The sequence below is a fragment of the Palaemon carinicauda genome, chromosome 30 (genome assembly GCF_036898095.1).
Source record: "Palaemon carinicauda isolate YSFRI2023 chromosome 30, ASM3689809v2, whole genome shotgun sequence".
NCBI lineage: Eukaryota > Metazoa > Arthropoda > Malacostraca > Decapoda > Palaemonidae > Palaemon > Palaemon carinicauda.
The window spans coordinates 29149231-29171730 of NC_090754.1; the positions used below are offsets into that span (position 1 = coordinate 29149231).

At 36.6% G+C, this 22500-nt stretch overlaps 1 protein-coding gene across 4 annotated transcripts in view; it reads right to left on the reverse strand.

Annotated features, from left to right (window-relative positions):
* Positions 1-22500, reverse strand: part of LOC137622962 (transcription factor CP2-like) — a 230113-nt gene that overhangs the window by 126116 nt on the left and 81497 nt on the right. For all 4 annotated transcript variants that reach the window (XM_068353553.1, XM_068353555.1, XM_068353552.1 and 1 more), the window contains exon 2: positions 19446-19628. In XM_068353553.1, the coding sequence (XP_068209654.1) occupies positions 19446-19616 (171 nt within the window). In that variant the 5' untranslated portion in view covers positions 19617-19628. The remainder of the gene's footprint in view (positions 1-19445; positions 19629-22500) is intronic.

The following is a 22500-nucleotide window of genomic DNA, read 5'->3' on the forward strand; positions in this document are numbered from 1 at the left end:
CTTACAGCATAAAGGTATATTCACACACACCCATAGGCACTTGCTATGTGATATATACGTGATGTGTGATTGATTACGTTCATATGAAGCAAAACTATAGTGAATTGCATATGTATGCGTGGTGGTACAGAGGAAAGGACCCAGATAGGTGTTTCACTATCAGGCACACACAAACACTCATAAGAGTGTATGTATATATACATATATTGTGCATATATATATATATATATATATATATATATATATGTGTGTGTGTGTGTATATATATATATATGTGTGTGTGTGTGTGTGTGTGTGTGCAGCATGAACGCAACTGCATGCCATCACAGATGATGCAAACGGTGTTATGAGACTAAAATAGAGTAGGTATTCTTTTGATGTCCCATGATGCGTGTCAGTCAAGATGAATGAACAAAACCTCCAACATTCGTTTTCAGCGAATCCTCATCTGTCGTTTTTCCAACCCTTCACTCAGAGTAATCCAAAGTTTATATTTGGTGCTGCAGGGTTGGCAACATTGTTTCACCTACTTTAAAACTCCCATGTCTTCTTCATTTCCACCTTTATCCCTACACATTAAGGGGCCGGTTGCCTTATGCACCCTCTCCAATGCCTTTAATCAAAGGCATTGTACCAACCGTGTGTCACACAATTGTACATAATTATTTTGTATATATTATGCTTGTATCTGCGCTCTTCCCTCGCACTAAAAAGAACCTGAATGATCATGTCTCCGGTTTTGCTCTGTAACATTGTCTGTCTCTCGAACATGTTATGTCCTGTTGCCTTGAGGTTTTGTATATAAACAATAAACAACTCAGTTGATTGCATCCTGCCTTTGAGTTCACAACCCTCTCTCGGCTCGTCACATTGGTGACCCCGGAGTGACTCGCTCCTCCCGCCTCCCCCCCCTCCACCTCTCACCATTACTATGACGCCATCAACGCATACCTTCTGCAGCAGTACTCGCTGTCGCCAGCCGCCCGTATAGCAACGCCTTTTCAGCTCTCTCAACAACCGTTGGGGGACCAAAGGGCTTCGCTCACCCTCGGGAAAATGACCAGTATCACTCACCTGCAACCTGCCGCAGACAGCTCTCCTCGTGAGGTGAACCTACTTCGTGCCCTTATGGACAGCCACTTCATGACCTTCAAAACCTCCATCAACGCCTCCACTCGTGACGAAGAGGACACCTATTCAACTTCAACCGAAGCTGACGTGAATGCCGTAGGACACGCCTATGAATGCCGTAGGATACACGCCTATGAATGCCGTAGGCCTATGAATGCCGTAGGACACACACCTATGAATGCCGTAGGACACACTCACCTATGAATGCCGTAGGACACACACGCTTATGAATGCCGTAGGCCTATGAATGCCGTAGGACACACACCTACGAATGCCGTAGGACACACTCGCCTATGAATGCCGTAGGACACACACGCCTATGAATGCCGTAGGACATACTCGCCTACCCCGTGACGAGCCGGAGCGGCAACACAGCCACCCATCATCCACCACTTGCTCGCACCCCAACCAACGACTTCTACAGCCACTCACTGCCGCTAATCGGCGCAGTTTTTACTACTACCTCTCCAGATTCAGGGCACCTATTTAACATGTTCAGTATGTCATTTTTAGAGGGGGAGCCATGTACCAACCGTGTGTCACACAATTGTACATAATTATTTTGTATATATTATGCTTGTATCTGCGCTCTTCCCTCGCACTAAAAAGAACCTGAATAATCATGTCTCCGGTTTTGCTGTAACATTGTCTGTCTCTCGAACATGTTATGTCCTGTTGTCTTGAGATTTTGTATATAAACAATAAACAACTCAGTTGATTGCATCCTGCCTTTGAGTTCACAACCCTCTCTCGGCTCGTCACAGCATCCTCTTCCACCATACATCTTCTCTCCATAACATCCTTCACCTTATCTCACCCTCTAATTCTCTGCCTCCCTCTTCTTCTTCTCCCACTAACAGGTTCCTCCCAAGGATATGTGTAAGGATGCAGAAGAAATCATTGATATAACCTATGATGCCATCCAACAACATACTTATGAAGAAATAAATTACCAGATGGAAACAAATAATAGACCCAAGAGACTCTACCCGGACCTACATAATTTTAGGGAAGAGCAAGAACAAGAAAAAATAGAAAAGAAGGATATAGTCTGCAATATGCTGAAAAGAGGGAATTGCAGATTTGGCGAAAGATGCTACTACAAGCATCCAAAGATATGCCACAATTATGAAATATATGGTAAATGTGCGTATTTAGACGGATATGGAGACGAATGCAGAGATCTCCATCCAAAAATATGCAAAAACCTAAAAGAAGGAAAAGGATGCATTTACAACAAAAAATGTCGATATATGCATCCTGCAACCATGAATGAAAGTAAGAAAACTCAGCAAACTGAAAAGAAAAATGAAAGCAAAAAAGAAACAAAAAAAGAAACAAAAAAGCAGGCCGTGTATATACCGCGCTTTGAACCAAGAGCCCCAAGATATGAGGGCTTTCAACCCAAACCTGCACATTTAGAGCCCAACTACAAAGAATGCATCTATAATGCCAGGGGTTGGTGCAGATATGGGGACAGTTGCAGGTATACACACACAAATAAATATGAAGGCGAAAGAGCAAATATAATAGAAAAGTTGGATTTTTTAATGGCAGAATTCCGGGAAATGAAGAAAAGAACATCATATCAGAACAGGAAGGAAGCATGGGAGAATCCATATTATTACCAATATTAGATAATGGGAATGAAACACAAACCATAATAGTAATGAATGCACAGGGTTTAGTCACGAGTAACTCTAAAAGGAAAATAGAGTTCTTAGAAGAACTAACCCAAATTGAAAAAATAGATATATTAAATATAAGTGAAACATGGTATTCCCAAGAGACTGGCAGTGATGACCAGATAAAGGGTTTCCAAACTTATAGATCAGACAGAAAAAATAGGAATCAAGGGGGAACCGCAGTATATGGAAGAGACACAAATCAAGGAAAAGTATGTGAAAAATACAGCAACACAGAATGTGAATTGATTGCGGTAGAATTTGAATTTGAAAAACTAATGAATATTGTAGTTTACAGACCCCCAAACACTAAGGAGTTTGACATAATAATAGAAAAAATAGATGATATATGTAGAAACCATAAAGACTGGAATATACTCCTATCCGGAGATTTTAACTTTCCTTTCGTGGATTGGAAAGAACGGATAGAAGAAAGTGGTTGTATGTATACATATAAAAAAGATAGTAATAGTAGCGCAGAAGATAAGAGGCAATTTGAAAAGCTTCAAGATATGCTATTAGAACATAATATGCAACAAATAAACCACATTCCAACAAGAAAGGAAAATGTCCTAGATCTAGTATTTGTGAATGAGGTGAATTATGTTAAAGAAATAATAGTGTATAACACGGGAATTTCAGACCACAATGTCATAGAATTGATAGTTCATTCCAAAGCAAGTGATCACAGAATTAATAAAAGCACAAAACTTTGGGAAGGATATGGAAAATATAACTTTTACAGTAAGAATATAAAATGGTCAGAAATAAATGAAGAACTGAATAAAGAATGGAAAAATGTATTTATAAGTGATAATATACAGGTAAATACGGATATACTGTACAAAATACTGGAGAAAATTGTTGAAAAATATGTACCGAAAAAAAACAATAAACAAAAGACGTGCATACCAAGAGACAGAAGAATCTTATTTCAGAAAATTAAAAAGTGGAAGAAAAATCTTGCAAAAGAAAAAAATGTGTGGAAAATGAGGGAAATAAAATGTAAGATAGAAAATGCAGAACAAAAGATTATACAGTCGAAAGAAAATGAAAAAAGGGACTTAGAAGAAAGGACACTTCAAAATATAAAAAGAAACCCCAAAGTACTTTACTCCTATGCAAAAAAGATGAATAAAAGGAGAATAGAAATAGGCCCTCTAAGAATTGAAGGACGGCTAACGAATGAAAAAAAGGAAATATGCAACATATTAGCAGAAAAATATAAGAGTGAGTTCACGCCAAGAATTGCGAATGAGAACAATGAAACAGAAATGAGAGAAGAAAATGTTGAATATCTAACGGATATAGATATTAATGAAGCAGATATTGTCACGGCTATAAACGAAATTAAAAATGGATCGGCAGCCGGACCAGATGGAGTTCCAGCGATTTTGTTAAAAAAAACTGCAAACACTATCGCGAAGCCACTTGCAATACTGCTAAGACAGAGTATAGATATGAGCGAGATATATGTTAAACATAAATTAGCTTATATAACCCCTATCTTCAAAAGTGGATCAAGACTAGAGGCAAGCAATTATAGACCTGTTAGTCTAACATCACATATTATGAAAGTGTATGAGAGGGTAATAAAAAAGAAAATAATGAACCATTTGGTCAAAAATAATTTGTTTAATATGGGTCAACACGGTTTCGTACCTGGAAAAAGTACACAGACCCAACTGATAGCTCACTATGAAAACATATACAATATGATAAATGAAAAAGACACAGATGTGATCTATCTAGATTTTGCAAAAGCCTTTGACAAGGTAGACCATAACATATTGGAGAAAAAAATGAGAAAGCATAATATTGTGGGAAAGATAGGAAAATGGGTAAAAGAATTCCTGCAAAACAGAAAACAGATAGTGGTTGCAAATGACGAGAAATCAGATGAAGCCCAGGTAATATCTGGTGTGCCCCAAGGTACGGTATTAGCTGCACTGCTATTTGTTATTATGATCTCAGACATAGACTGTGATGTTGAAAACTCCGTAGTGAGAAGTTTCGCCGATGACACAAGAATAAGTAGAGAAATTACTTGTGATGAAGATAGGAACTCACTACAAAGAGATCTAAACAAAATATATGAATGGGCGGAGATAAATAGGATGGTATTTAACTCCGATAAATTCGAATCAATAAATTATGGAAACAGAGAAGGAATGGTGTATGCATACAAGGGACCTAATAATGAGACAATCACAAACAAGGAAGCAATTAAAGACCTTGGTGTAATTTTAAATAGGAATATGTTATGCAACGACCAAATAGCAACACTGTTGGCTAAATGTAAAGCAAAAATGGGAATGTTATTCAGACACTTTAAAACAAGAAAAGCTGAACACATGATTATGCTTTACAAAACTTATGTGCGTAGTACACTCGAGTACTGCAATGTGATATGGTACCCACACTACCAAAAGGATATTGCGCAAATAGAGAGTGTACAAAGGTCCTATACTGCTAGAATAGAAGAAGTTAAGGACCTTGATTACTGGGAAAGACTGCAATTTTTAAAACTATACAGTCTAGAAAGGAGAAGAGAACGCTACATGATAATACAAGCATGGAAGCAAATAGAAGGAATTGCTGAAAACATCATGGAGCTTAAAGTATCAGAAAGAGCAAGCCGAGGTAGATTAATAGTACCAAAAAGCATTCCAGGTAAACTGAGAAAGGCGCACAGGACATTAATCCACTACGCACCAGCATCGATAATGCAGCGACTATTTAATGTGCTGCCAGCTCATCTAAGAAACATATCAGGAGTGAGCGTAGATGCGTTTAAAAATCAGCTCGATAAATACCTAAGATGCATCCCAGACCATCCAAGACTGGAAGATGCAAAATACACCGGAAGATGTATTAGCAACTCTCTGGTGGATATACGAGGTGCCTCACACTGAGGGACCTGGGGGAACCCAAACAAAAAATAAGGCAATAAGGTAAGGTAAGGCTCCCCTCCATCCATCCTCAACACATGGCCACACCATCTCAGTCGAGACCCTTTTAAGAGCTCCGTAATCTTTACTACACCTGCCATTCTTCTTATTTCATCATTTTCCAAACTTTCAGGCAGTGATATTCACATAATCCACCTCAGCATTCTCATCTCTGTTCTCTCAAGCTTTACTTCCTCTTTTCGTCTTAAAGCACAAGTTCCTAATTCATATATTAACACTCGGCTTATTACTGTAAATAGAATTTGACTTTTAGCTTAATTTTCATTTTCTTATCACATACCACTGATACTATACCTCCCTCAACTACCCATGTATTTCATGGCAGCCATCACCATCATCAATATTTCATAGAGGTGCATTGGTCGAATATGTTATTATACAGCTGGTGAGGTACGAACTAAACATGGAGAGAGAGAGAGAGAGAGAGAGAGAGAGAGAGAGAGAGAGAGAGAGAGAGAGAGAGAGAGAGAGATTCTTACATCAAAATTAATGATAATTCATTGTAGCTATCGATTGTTCATTTCAGAAACAAGTTCGATAAACGGGTGATTTCTTTTTTCAGTCAGCTCAGTATTATTAAGCAATATTGGGACAGTGGGACACTGGGAATGGCTTTTAGTAGTGTGTGAGAAGGGCCAATGATCCCCAGAGGCCTTCGTGGGTATAATAACCCATTACCCATTTGCCATCGGAAGGGGGGACTATTGGGTAGCTAACTATATAAGCAGCTTATTCCCTTATTAGAAGCTAAAGAACAGGTTAGTGTTAGCAAACATTCATGGATGAAAGTGTCTGTGTACACACAAACACAAACACACATACACACACACACACACACACACATATATATATATATATATATATATATATATATATATATATATATATATATACATATACTGTATATATAAGGAAGCGAAGGCGATGGATTGACGAGATAAAAAATAAATGCTGTATAAACTGGCAAAGAAAGACAAAACAGACACGAGTGGAAGGACATGCTTGAAGCCTTTTATCTGCAGTGGACTAGTTACTGATAATAATGATGATGATGAAAATATATATACACACACACACACACACACATATATATATATATATATATATATATATATATATATATTAAAAAATTTGTCATAGTCTCTAATAGTGAAAATATCTATCTATCTATCTATCTATCTATCTATCTATCTATATATATATATATATATATATATATATATATATATATATATATATATATATATATATATATATTTATATACATAGTGTATATATATATATATATATATATATACCTATATATGTTTGTGCGTGTGCGCGCCTGTAAGTATATATGATACACACACATACACACACACACGCGCGCATATATATATATATATATATATATATATATATATATATATATATATATATATATATATGTGTGTGTGTGTGTGTGTGTGTGTGTATAAAGTCATAAATAATATAAAAATAACTCGGGGATACTTTACACCTAAGCGGAATACACATGATAATTATATTTGATGAGTGTGGTTACCCAACCACGATTCATACAACGTCCTTATGATTTTGGAGCATACGTAAGCTACATCTATTGCCAACACAAGCAAATATGTAATCCAAACTATTTATATAAACGCAAACAACCAAGACGAAAGTACATTCATATAAAAAGTACGAAGCCTTTAAAGATAAGCCATCAACACGCTCCATAACTCGTTAAATTTGGTTCTGTGCTTACTACATATCACACGTCGTGGAAGTGAAATGCATAACCCAGAATGACAACGAAGGTCTCGGCAGTTAGTTGCAAATGCTAGCGGTAACCTTGGCCGCTACGTCATCGAGGGGGGATAAGAATGATTCCCAACTCCCCACAGAAATAACGTTGAATACTTGGGTGTTCGTATCCGAGTCCATTTGATACCCAAGGAGCAAGGGCTAGTCTTGGTATAAGGCTAACTTAACGCAACAACATCATCTATCCCCATTAAGTTCTCTTCGCCATATTTACGTTCCTTTTCAATCTGTTTGCAATTACGCTTCCGCAACTCGACATAGTTCGAGGGGGGGGATGCAAAAGGGGGGGGGGGGGGGGGGGAATTCCCGGGATGCTGAATATAGTAATGTTTTGAGAGTATAATATTAGAACTACTATTGCTATTTCACCGAAGCCATTTCATGCTTTTACCTAGTTTCACCCTTTATTTGAGATCAGTTATTCACGTAAACAACTCTAAGTGCTTGCAGCCGAGGGCATTACCACAAACGAATATAATATGTTTAAGTATAACTAAAATGAATCGTCTACAACGTTTACTATCTCTTTCAAAAATAGAAACTTGAGGAGACATGCGTATTCATATGAAAGACTCCTCATGAAGTTATCTCTAGATCTTCATTGGCGTCTCTTACAAACACGTATAAAAATAACAATATATTCATGCAGTCTTTTTTTTTTTTTTTTTTTTTTTGCGAAGGACTGATAATTCCCTTTTTGTTTTTGCTGTCACTCTGAGTACTATACAGCAATTGGAGACTAAGTTACTCTTAATGACGAAACATAAAATTTATTGACAGATTAAGAAATAAACCACACCATCATTGCTATGATAAACAAGCTTTGGAAATATTTCATCCTTTCATTAGGATGGATTAACACATACTCTATTAATTATGAAGCCATATCTTTGAAACTTGAACAGATGGGGATAGGTGGGTGTTTTCTTAGCATCATTATTAAATCTTTGAGCAATATATTGCATAGTGGTTGATTGGGACCATTGTGAACATAGAAATGTAATATCTGGTATTCTTCAGGGTAGTGTTCTGGGCCCATTACTTTTTTTATACTATATACGGATGATATGTGGGTTGGGCTAGAAAACTTACTCATTGGATATGCAGATGATGCTACTCTCTTTCAATAAATTCCATCTCCTGAACGTGGATCTGGAGTAGCTGAATTCCTTAATAGAGATCTATCTAAAGTTAGTGCATGGTGCAAATTATGGGGCATGAAGTTGAATCCCAACAAAACTCAAAGTATGATTGTACGTAAGGTCAAGAACAGTTGTTCCTCAACATCATCATCTCTGCATTGATAATGTTTCTTTAACTCGATATGATTCCTCTAAAATTTTTTGATTCTTGATTACAAATTTAATTTTGAGAAGCGCACTCGGTCTGTTTCTTCTTCAATTGCACAAAAAAATTGTGTTATTCAGAAAGTCATTTAAGACTTTTGAATGTTTCTATTCATTCATTCTGCCTTGTTTCGAATACTGTTCTCCTGCCTGGGCATCAGCTACTGACTCTTTTCTTAATTTGTTAGATGGAAACTGGATATTTATTGAATTTCTTATTCCTGATCTGGATTTTAATCTCTGGCACCATCGTGCAGTTAATTCTTCATGCATATTACATAACCTTTTTCATAATTCTGATCATTCATTGTATTCAGGTCATCCCAGACTGTATGGATGCACTTAATTTCAAATCTTGCCTACTCCATCATGCGCTACAATATTACACAGCATTCTATCAGTTTTATTCCAGATGTGACCAGATTGTAGAATGATCTTCCTAACCAGGCAGTTGAATCACTTAAACTTCAGAAATTATTATTATTTTTTTTAATGCTTCAATGTTGATGAGGTTGACGCAAGTCTTGTTTTATAGTGTATATATGACATCTATTTTAACGTTGTTACTGGTCTTAAAATATTTCATTTTCTATTCATTACATATCTATATTTTATCTGCTATTCCTTTATTTCCTTTCCTCACTGGGCTACACTCCCTGATGGAGCCCTTGGGCTTGTAGTATTCTGCTTTTCCAACTAAGGTTATAGCTTAGCTAGTAATATTATTAACGCTCTTCAGGTAGGATAGACCTAAAAACTACAGCATCTCCCTCTTTCATTAAATTAGTCTTATTTCATAATTTTTAACAATTCGTATGAAACACAAAAAAAGGTAAAAATTTCCCACATTTCAGAAATGCTCGAACCAATGAGCCATGCCCTGTCTCATCTCTTCAATTACCGATACGAGGTTTGTTGGGCTTATAGCATCCTACTTTTCCAAATTAGGGTTGTAGCTTGGCTTATAATATTAATAATGAAATGTCCGTTTGATCTGGCAAAGTGCCTCGTAGTGCTACGGCTCTTTGTAATGAAGGAGGCTTTGCCTACAAGTATGTATGTGTGCAAGCATGTACATACAGATTTGCCAAGTTAATAAGAAATAGATAGAATGATACATTATCAAGATTTTCCATTATCAACCAAAGGATAAATAATACATTTACAACTAATAATTTACATACATACACACATACACACACACAAACACACACACACACACATATATATATATATATATATATATATATATATATATATATATATATATATGATAAATTTCGCATATTTAACCGTGTTTTTCATATTTAAAATAAGCCATGTTTTTCAATACATTAAAGTCTGGATTCTCTTAAAGACCTCGGGATCAGAGCCCCAGGCGAAATCACTCAAAGACTATAGTATCTGACCGGCCGGGTTTTGAACCCTGGTCCAGGATATTTTCTTCGTGGCTGAGTGGTTAGGTTAATGGCATATAAGTATCCTGGACCAGGGTTCGAAACCCGGACGGTCAGATATTATAGTCTTCGAGTGATTTCGCCAGGGGCTCTGATCCTGAGGTCGTTGAGAGAATCCAGACTTTAATTTATTAAAATATATAGCTTATTTGAAATATATATATATATATATATATATATATATATATATATATATATATATATATATATATATGCGTAAAAATCACAGGAAAACGTGATGCTCAGATGCAGAAGAACCACAGGAAAAATGAAAATACGAAATATACGATTAAGTCTTGACTAGTTTCGTGATACTTCTTCAGTCCTCGGAAGAAGTATCACGAAACTAGTCAGGACTTAATCGTATATTTCTTATTTTCATTTTCCCTGTGGTTCTTCTGCATATATATATATATATATATATATATATATATATATATATATATATATATATATATATATATATATATATAAGGCTATCGAAATTGAAGAGAGAAAAGCATAAAGACAGCAATAAACTGTAGTATGGCATATACAATCTAATTGGTTTACACTTACACCCTCGAGTCTCACTGTGACCGGTGAATGAAAGTGTCAAGTTCATGATATGGTGTGGGCCGGGCGAAACAAAGATCATTGAAATAATAATAATAATAATAATAATAATAATAATAATAATAATAATAATAATAATAATAATAATAATAATATTAAAACAGGGAATAATATGTTTTCCAAAACCATGAAGTATTGCAAAAGACAACAAATGGAACTCTGCTTGCACAAAAAAAAAAAAAAAAAAAAACTATTGCGAAAGACAACAAATGGAACTCTGCTTGCAAAAAAAAAAAAAAAAAAAGTATTGCAAAAGACAACAAATGGAACTCTGCTTGCAAAAAAAAAAAAAAAAAAAAAAAAAAGTATTGCAAAAGACGGCAAATGGAACTATGCTTGCAAAAAAGAAAAAAAAAAAGAAGTATTGCAAAAGACAACAAATGGAACTCTGCTTGCAAAAAAAAAAAAAAAAAAGTATTGCAAAAGACGGCAAATGGAACTATGCTTGCAAAAAAGAAAAAAAAAAAAAGAAGTATTGCAAAAGACAACAAATGGAACTCTGCTTGCAAAAAAAAAAAAAAAAAAAAGTATTGCAAAAGACGGCAAATGGAACTATGCTTGCAAAAAAGAAAAAAAAAAAGAAGTATTGCAAAAGACAACAAATGGAACTCTGCTTGCAAAAAAAAAAAAAAGTATTGCAAAAGACAACAAATGGAACTCTGCTTGCAAAAAAAAAAAAAGTATTGCAAAAGACAACAAATGGAACTCTGCTTGCAAAAAAAAAAATAAATAAATAAAAATAAAAAAGTATTGCAAAAGACAACAAATGGAACTCTGCTTGCAAAAAAAAAAAAAAAGTATTGCAAAAGACAACAAATGGAACTCTGCTTGCAAAAAAAAAAATAAATAAATAAAAATAAAAAAGTATTGCAAAAGACAACAAATGGAACTCTGCTTGCAAAAAAAAAAAAAAAAAAATTATTGCAAAAGACTACAAATGGAACTGCAAAAAAAAAAAAAATAGTATTGCAAAAGACAACGAATGGAACTCTGCTTGCAAAAAAAAAAAATAAAAAAAAATAAATAAATGGCAAAAGACAACAAATGGAACTGCTTGCAAAAAAAAAAAAGAAAAAAAAAAGTATTGCAAAAGACAACGAATGGAACTCTGCTTGCAAAAAAAAAAAAAAATAAAAAAAAATAAATAAATGGCAAAAGACAACAAATGGAACTGCTTGCAAAAAAAAAAAAGAAAAAAAAAGTATTGCAAAAGACAACAAATGGAACTCTGATTGCAAAAAAAAAAAAAAAAAAAAAAAAAAAACCTCAGTAATATATAAAATTATACATACATACGTATACCAAGGCACTTCCCCCAATTTTGAGGGGTAGCCGACATCAACAAAGAAACAAAAACAAAAAGAGGACCCTCTACTCTTTATGTTCCTCCCAGCCTAACAAGGGACTCAACCGAGTTCAGCTGGTACTGCTAGGGTGTCACAGCCCACCCTTCCACATTATCCACCACAGATGAAGCTTCATAATGCTGAATCCCCTACTGCTGCTACCTCCGCGGTCATCTAAGGCATCGGAGGCTGCAGCAGGGCCTACCGGAACTGCGTCACAATCGCTCGCCATTCATTCCTATTTCTAGCACGCTCTCTTGCCTCGCTCACATCTATCCTCCTATCACCCAGAGCTTCCTTCACTCCATCCATCCACCCAAACCTTGGCCTTCCTCTCGTACTTCTCCCATCAACTCTTGCATTCATCACCTTCTTTAGCAGACAGCCATTTTCCATTCTCTCAACATGGCCAAACCACCTCAACACATTCATATCCACTCTAGCTGCTAACTCATTTCTTACACCCGTTCTCACCCTCACCACTTCGTTCCTAACCCTATCTACTCGAGATACACCAGCCATAGTCCTTAGACACTTCATCTCAAACACATTCAATTTCTGTCTCTCCATCACTTTCATTCCCCACAACTCCGATCCATACATCACAGTTGGTACAATCACTTTTTCATATAGAACTCTCTTTACATTCATGCCCAACCCTCTATTTTTTACTACTCCCTCAACTGCCCCCAAAACTTTGCAACCTTCATTCACTCTCTGACGTACATCTGCTTCCACTCCACCATTTGCTGCAACAACAGACCCCAAGTACTTAAACTGATCCACCTCCTCAAGTAACTCTCCATTCAACATGACATTCAACCTTGCACCACCTTCCCTTCTCGACATCTCATAACCTTACTCTTACCCACATTAACTCTCAACTTCCTTCTCTCACACACTCTTCTAAATTCTGTCACTAATCGTCCAAGCTTCTCTTCTGTGTCTGCAACCAGTACAGTATCATCCGCAAACAGCAACTGATTTACCTCCCATTCATGGTCATTCTCGTCTACCAGTTTTAATCCTCGTCCAAGCACTCGAGCATTCACCTCTCTCACCACTCCATTAACATACAAGTTAAACAACCACGGCAACATCACACATCCCTGTCTCAGCCCCACTCTCACCGGAAACCAATCACTCTTCATTTCCTATCCTAACACATGCTTTACTACCTTTGTAGAAACTTTTCACTGCTTGCAACAACCTTCCACTAACTCCATATAACCTCATCACATTCCACATTGCTTCCCTATCAACTCTATCATACGCTTTCTCCAGATCCATAAACGCAACATACACCTCCTTACCTTTTGCTAAATATTTCTCGCATATCTGCCTAACTGTAAAAATCTGATTCATACAACCCCTACCTCTTCTAAAACCACCCTGTATTTCTAAGATTGCATTCTCTGTTGTATCCTTGATCCTATTAATCATTACTCTACCATACACTTTTCCAACTATGCTTAACAAACTAATACCTCTTGAATTACAACACTCATGCACATCTCCCTTCCCTTACATAGTGGTACAATACATGCACAAACCCAATCTACTGGTACCATTGACAACACAAAACACATATTAAACAATCTCACCAACCATTCAAGTACAGTCACACCCCCCTCCTTCAACATCTCAGCTCTCACACCATCCATACCAGATGCTTTTCCTACTCTCGTTTCATCTAGTGCTCTCCTCACTTCATCTATTGTAATCTCTCTCTCATTCTCATCTCCCATCACTGGCACCTCAACACCTGCAACAGCAATTATATCTGCCTCCCTATTATCCTCAACATTCAGTAAACTTTCAAAATATTCCGCCCATCTTTTCCTTGCCTCCTCTCCTTTTAACAACCTTCCATTTCCATCTTTCACTGTCTCTTCAATTCTTGAGCCAGCCTTCCTTACTCTCTTCACTTCTTTCCAAAACTTCTTCTTATTCTCTTCATATGAATGACCCAGTCCCTGACCCCACCTCAGGTCAGCTGCCCTCTTTGCCTCACGTACCTTGCGCTTTACTTCCACATTTTTCTCTTTATATTTTTCATACTTCTCTATACTATTACTCTGCAGCCATTCTTCAAAAGCCCTCTTTTTCTCTTCCACTTTTGCCTTCACTCCTTCATTCCACCATTCACTGCCCTTCCCCATGCTGCCTCCAACAACCTTCTTTCCACACACATCACTTGCAATCCCAACAAAATTTTCTTTAACTAACTTTCACTCCTCCTCTAAATTGCCAGTTTCTCTTACTTTCACTTTGTCATATATCATTTTCAACCTTTCCTGATATTTACTTTTTACCCCCGGTTTTATTAGCTCTTCAACCCTCACTACCTCCCTTTTACATCCACCTACTCTATTCCCCCACTCTTTTGCTACAACTAATTTTCCTTCCACCAACAAATGATCAGACATACCGTTAGCCATACCCCTAAACACGTGCACGTCTTTCAATCTTCCAAACATTCTTTTAGTTATCAACACATAATCCATTAATGCCCTTTCTACTACTCTTCCATTTGCCACTCTTACCCATGTATACTTATTTTTATCTTTCTTTTTGAAAAAGCTATTACTTATCACCATCTCTTGCTCAACACACATATCTACCAGTCTCTCACCACTCTCATTTTCACCTGGTACGCCATAGTTCCCAATGACACCTTCTACCTCTCCAGCGCCCACTCTAGCATTTAAGTCACCCATGACAACTACATAATTCCTTCTACCCAGTCCTTCTACACACCTAGTTAATTCATTCCAGAACTCATTCCGCTCTTCTTCACTTTTCTCACTACCTGGCCCATACGCACTGACAAACGCCCAACATTCCCTACCCAACCTAACCCTTACCCACATTAACCTAGATGATATCTCCTTCCATTCCACTACTTTACCTGTCATCCATTCACTCAGCAATAAAGCCACACCCTCTCTCGCTCTTCCCCTTTCAATCCCAGACACTCTACCAGACATTTCACCAAACATCACTTCACCCTTTCCTTTTATCTTCGTCTCACACAAGGCCAATACATCCATCCTTCTATTCCTAAACATACTTCCAATTTCACATCTTTTACTCTCTGTCGTACTACATCCACGCACATTCAAACACCCCAAAAACTCGAGTGCGGGGAGCAGTCACTCTCCCCCCAGCTCCATCTCTTTGTCGATGTCTCACAGGATGTAGATACAGGAGAGGAGGTTCCTAGCCCCCTCGTCCCGTCCCTTTTAGTCGCCTCTTACGACACGCAGGGATAACGTTGGCGCTATTCTTGTTTTTATGCACCCGCGGCCACAGGGGGCATAAAATTATAACCCATGATATTTGTGAAGGCAAAAGGTTCCCCACCAGGAGTAAAGGTGTAGAAATTCCATTTAAAAAAAAATTGCAGCAACAATAAAAAATATTCCAATGATCAGAAATTCCTAAAGTGAAAATATTTAAAAAGCGTAAATACACGTACCATAAAGAGTGGTGCATAAAATGAATCTGAATGATTAAAACAATAAAAGAAATAAAAAGACAATTTATATGGAGAGAAAGCACTGAGAGTGTGACTGGAACCAGAAATTTTGAGCCACACATTCATTCCTAACACCGAAAAATGAGCCACACATTCATTCCTAACACCGAAAAATGAGCCACACATTCATTCCTAACACCGAAAAATGAGCCACACATTCATTCCTAACACAGAAAAATGAGCCACACATTCATTCCTAACACAGAAAAATGAGCCACACATTTATGCCACACATTCATTCCTAACACAGAAAAATGAGCCACACATTCATTCCTAACACAGAAAATGAGCCACACATTGATTCCTAACACAGAAAAATGAGCCACACATTCATTCCTAACACAGAAAAATGAGCCACACATTCATTCCTAACACAGAAAAATGAGCCACACATTCATTCCTAACACAGAAAAATGAGCCACACATTCATGCCACACACTCATTCCTAACACAGAAAAATGAGCCACACATTCATTCCTAACACAGAAAAATGAGCCACACATTCATTCCTAACACAGAAAAATGAGCCACACATTCATTCCTAACACAGAAAAATTAGCCAAACATTCATTCCTAACACAGAAAAATGAGCCACACATTCATTCCTAACACAGAGAAATGAGCCACACATTCATTCCTAACACAGAGAAATGAGCCACACATTCATTCCTAACACAGAGAAATGAGCCACACATTCATTCCTAACACGGAAAAATGAGCCACACATTCATTCCTAACACAGAAAAATGAGCCACACATTCATTCCCAACACAGAAAAATGAGCCACACATTCATTCCTAACACAGAAAAATGAGCCACACATTCATTCCCAACACAGAAAAATGAGCCACACATTCATTCCTAACACAGAAAAATGAACCACACATTCATTCCTAACACGGAAAAATGAGCCACACATTCATTCCTAACACGGAAAAATGAGCCACACATTCATTCCTAACACGGAAAAATGAGCCACACATTCATTCCTAACACAGAAAAATGAGCCACACAGTCATTCCTAACACAGAAAAATGAGCCACACATTCATTCCTAACACAGAAAAATGAGCCACACATTCATTCCTAACACAGAAAAATGAGCCACACATTCATGCCACACATTCATTCCTAACATGGAAAAATGAGCCACACATTCATTCCTAACACAGAAAAATGAGCCACACATTCATTCCTAACACGGAAAAATGAGCCACACATTCATTCCTAACACAGAAAAATGAGCCACACATTCATTCCTAACACGGAAAAATGAGCCACACATTCATTCCTAACACGGAAAAATGAGCCACACATTCATTCCTAACACAGAAAAATGGAGTAACATTGAAAAAAAGATATGAAATAACTAGAGAAAGTTATGTACTGTCCTTGACACTCAAGAGGCAGATGGCCTGTGACATTGAAGATAGAGTAAAGTCTGAATAAATTAGTGTTATTACTGTTATTATTATATTTCATTTTTATTGTTTATTACTTCTCTTGCAGTTTCTTTATTTCCTTGTTTCCTTTCCTTACTGGACTATTTTTCCCTGTTGGAGCCCTTGGGTTTATAGCATCTTTCTTTTCCAGCTAGGGTTATAGCTTAGCTTGTAATAATAATAATAATAATAATAATAATAATAATAATAATAATAATAATAATAATTACTCCAAATTACCTGTGCTGGAGCAAATGAATAGTAACCATATGCAGTGAATACAGAGACGGTAAATTTAAAAAAAAAATGGAAAAAAAATAATACGAAATTAATTAAAGAAAAAAAAATAGACTAGTAAATTGAAAAGACCACAAGTGTCTAAATTAATGGCGAAGCTGAGATCATTAAATGATTCTGCAACATTTACTTCATATAAAACCTCCTTTTAAAGGAGTAAGGTCGAATCATGGAAGCAAGACTCTATGTTGGACTTGAAGGTTAACTTCAAGGGAGAATGCAAGGATGAGATCCACGTCGTCTCTAGAACAGGAAAAAATGCGATACTGTATTGTACTGAATATTCATTCTTATGTAAACAGGCAATGAAGAGGATGTACCGTAAAATAACATTTGAGTCTTCTATGTCATCTAGCAAACTAAGGGTGGAATATATTAAGACAAATAACGTTGCTAGAGAACTAAGTTCGCCAAAGAAATGACACTAAATTCGTAGGGGAAAATTGAACAATTAAGCCGTTAGTGTTCAGAACAGCTGGCAAGTAAAGACACTAAAAAAATTAGGCTAATTTTAACATTACTATTTTAAGAGGAATATGAATACGGGGATTTACTTTATTGGGGCCATCATCAAAATTATTTATACAAGGAATCATCATTAAGCGAGATTGTCTACAAGAAAGTGTAACGGTCTTAGAATAGTCATAAACATTCGTAATTAATGAAATAGACCTACTAAGGATAAATCGGGTCATAGGGGTGAAAACGCTCGAAATCAGATAAATAAAAGAAATATTAGATAAAGAGTGAAATCTGTGTTAGATGAAAGAAGGATTAACCCTTTTACCCCCAGGCTATTTGGAAATTTCCAACCCTTAACCCCCAGGGGTTATTTTTTTTCAAGCACATTTTGCAGTATATATTTTTTTTAAATTGCTCTAACAGCCTTAATTTTCGTCATAGAGAGGTCAGGTTGGTCTCATTCTCTTGGAAAATGCCTGAGGTTTCTAAAAAAATTATCAAAAATATGCAAAAAAAAAATTTAAATAGCAGTTTTTTGCAAGGACGTACCGGTACGTCCATAGGGGAAAAGGGATGAGTTTTATGAAACGTACCAGTACTGGAGAAATGTGAAATGACAAAATCCAATTACCCTGAGAAATGAATCACAAAGTTCAAGAAGAGTAGTGTTTCCACAGCAGTTTGTGGAATGAGCATCGAGCAATGAGCGTATGTAGATTAACCAAGATCTACCCTGCAGGAACCAGAAGAGGTTCTCGAACCAGACACCGAAGGACTGCTGTGAAATTCCAAATGCTAAATTTAAATTTTCGTTACACCTCAACCAAGAAAAGGCAAAACTCGAATAATCTAGTTTCATGCCTTTTCTTCCCCACATTTATATCATTTTATTATTTTGGAAGTTGGATTTATTTATCCATTATTATTATCATTATTATTATCATTATTATTATTATTATTATTTGCTAAACTACAACCTTACTTGGAAAAGCAAAATGCAATAAGCCTAAGGGCTTCAACAGGGAAAATAGCCCAATGAGGAAAGGAAATAAGGATACACTGTGCTTGAGTGTACCCTCAAGCAAGAGAAATCTAACCCAAGACAGTGGAAGACCATGGTACAGAGGCTACGGCTCTACCCAAGACTAGAGAACAATGGTTTGATTTGGATGTATCCTCCTAGAAGAGCTGCTAACCATAACTACAGAGCCTCTTTTACCCTGTTCAAATGGAAAGTAGCATTTTACTGCTGTTCTGTGGCTATTTTCTTTGCCATCATTTGGGAGTTATAATTATACCATTTATTTAAACAGAGCCCAAAATACGAGACACCTTACGGTCCTTACCGGCCAGTATATACTGCTGCGGAGAACTGTGTCCTCGGAGGTCGAATCTTGCGACTCATTACTTATGGGGGAGAGGGCCGTGTAGGGCTGATAGTTGATGGTGCACGGGTAGTAAGGGCGAACACGCTGATTCTCTGTTGTGGGCTCAGTAGAGGGGGATTCCACCTCCATGCAATTCACAATCTGTCAAAATAATGATAGATAAGATTCTTGATTAAGTAACACACACACTCTCTCTCTCTCTCTCTCTCTCTCTCTCTCTCTCTCTCTCTCTCTCTCTCTCTCTCTCTCTCACACACACAAAAATTGATAAATTTATAAAAATACAAACGCTCCTATGAAACATAATCATGGTTACTATGTATATTATTGTTGTTATAATGACATCATTATTCAGAGTAAGCACTCATTCAAACGTAGCAAGAAAATGAGGGGATTAACTGGAATAGAACAATAATCGAAGACTAATGAAAAGGGTGAACAGTGAAAAAGAATGAAAACACCGAAACCAAATAAACGTATAAAGAAATAGACACCTAATACTCAAAATCGATTGAAAACGTTAGTTAAGTCTCGAAGCGTGAAGAATAATATAGCGAATCTCTTCCGCCCTAATCCGTCAGCAAAATCAAACTATAGTCCATTTCTTTTAGCGATGCATATTTGCACCGACTCGCGGCGGTGTCCTTTTAGCTCGGAAAAGTTTCCTGATCGCTGATTGGTTAGAATTATCTTGTCCAACCAATCAGCGATCCGGAAACTTTTCCGAGCTAAAAGGGCACCGCTGCGAGTCGGTGCAAATATGCATCGCTAAAAGAAATGGACTATAGTGGTGGTCTGGTGGAAACGTCCCTGCCTGTCGATCTGCTGGATTGGGGTTCAAGAAATGCTCAAGCTCGATAGTTTCTTGCAGTGTCTGCAATCTCACCATCCTTGTGAGCTAAGGATAGGGGAGTGGGGTTTGAGGGAGCCTATACAGTAGGTCTACCTGCCGAATCATCAACAGCCATTGCCTGGCACTCCCTAGTCCTAGCTTGGGTGCTGATCACATGTATATATTGTCACTGTCCCTACCCTCTGCCATTCATGATCAGCCTTTAACAAAAGCAGCATTGAAGGTTTCAACCCTTCCCACCCCTTCGTCCTTTCCTCTTGGGTCATCCCCTCTCACCAGGGTATGATTACTTTCTCTTTCTCACTAACCGAGGGACGGGGAGAGACGAAGTAGTTATACGTCCGGCAAGGCCGCTGAGCGTGCCCGAAAAGTGTTTATATATATATATATATATATATATATATATATATATATATATATATATATATATATATATATATATATATGTATATATATATATATATATATATATATATATATAATATATATGTGTGTATATATATATATATATATATATATATATATATATGTATATGAACATAGGAAATGAACATGTAGAAACTCAGATGGAGAAACAAAAAATTAAATGATTAAATATATTTTATTCTCAGTGAAAAAAAAAAGTCAATTTAGATAAAGCTACTGTAAGTGTTAAACAAGTTTAAAGTCAAGCGATGATAGAAGAGTGAGAAGGAAAATTTGTTTAGATCTAAGGAAAGAGAGAGAAAAATCGATTCTAATAAAGAAAATAAACAATGTTGTAATAAGAGAAAAGTCTGGTGAGTTTCGATTAGGAATACAAAACAGGTACTCCAAGCTACATGATGAATTGGAAGCAAGTAAAGAAGAAATTAACAGTAATTCAACAAAATTTGTATTGGAATCAACACAAGAGATCAGTGGAAAAATTCCTAAACAAGAACAAGAAAAACTATTAGAAAAGACCAAAAACCTAATAAAGAAAATAATAGAAATGAGGGTAATATTCAAGAGATGAAATAGAATTAGAAGAACTATCCAAAAAAATAAACAAACTCAAACCGCAAGATATTCGTAAACACAATCAGACCAAAATTGAGGAAACACTAAACGAAAGGAAGAAGCATCAAATTGATGAAAAGAAGACTCGGAACAGGGAGCCAACAGGATAAAAATGGAAATATTATCCACAATAGAATTGGAGAGATAAAAATTGCAGAGGATTTCTATACAATGCTATACAATATTATCATTATTACTTGCTAAGCTACAACCCTAGTTGGAAAAGCAGGATCCTATGAACCCAAGGGCTCCAACAAGGAAAATAACCCAGTGAGCAAAATGAAACAAGGAAATAAATAAACCATATATGCTATAAGAAGTAATGAACAACAATATAAAATATCTTAAGAACAGTATCAATATTAAAATAGATCTTTCATAAATTATAAAAACAGGAAGAGAAAGATACAATAATGTGCCCTCAAGCAAAAGAACTCTACTCCAAAACAATGGAAGAACATGGTACAGAGGCTATGGCACCACCCAAGACTACAAAACTGGTTTGATTTTGGAGTGTCCTTCTCCTAGAAGAGTTGCTGAACATAGCTAGAGTCTCTTCTACCCTTAACAAGTAGTCACTGAACAATTACAGTTCAGTAGTTAACCCCTTGAGGGAAGAAGAATTGTTCGGTAATCTGTGTTTTCAGGTGTATGACTATTCGGTATACGTGTAGCCAATGAGCCGTAACAAGAGAGAGGGATCCAATAACTCTCTAGTGGTAGTATCTCAATGGATGGCTGGTGCCCTGGTCAACATACTATCTTAACAACTTAAGATTTACAGATGACATAGTTGTGTGCAGTGAATCGTGGGAGGACTTACAAAAGATGATAGAATATTAAGGTATTCCCCATTATTATTAAATCCTACATCATCCCATCTAAATTCTTAGAAACTTCTAGACAAGCAGTCAATAATTTAAGAGAGATGGGGTCTCCCTGTCTAACTCCTTTCTTAAACGCAATTTTCTCACTATCTTTACGTAGTTTTAGGATTGCTGTACTTTCTACATAGATATCTTCAAGTGTTCTGATATAAGATTCCTAGTTTTTGAAAGGTTTTCATTACTGCTGAGGATTTTACAGAACCAAAAGCTTTCTCATAGTCTATAAATGCCA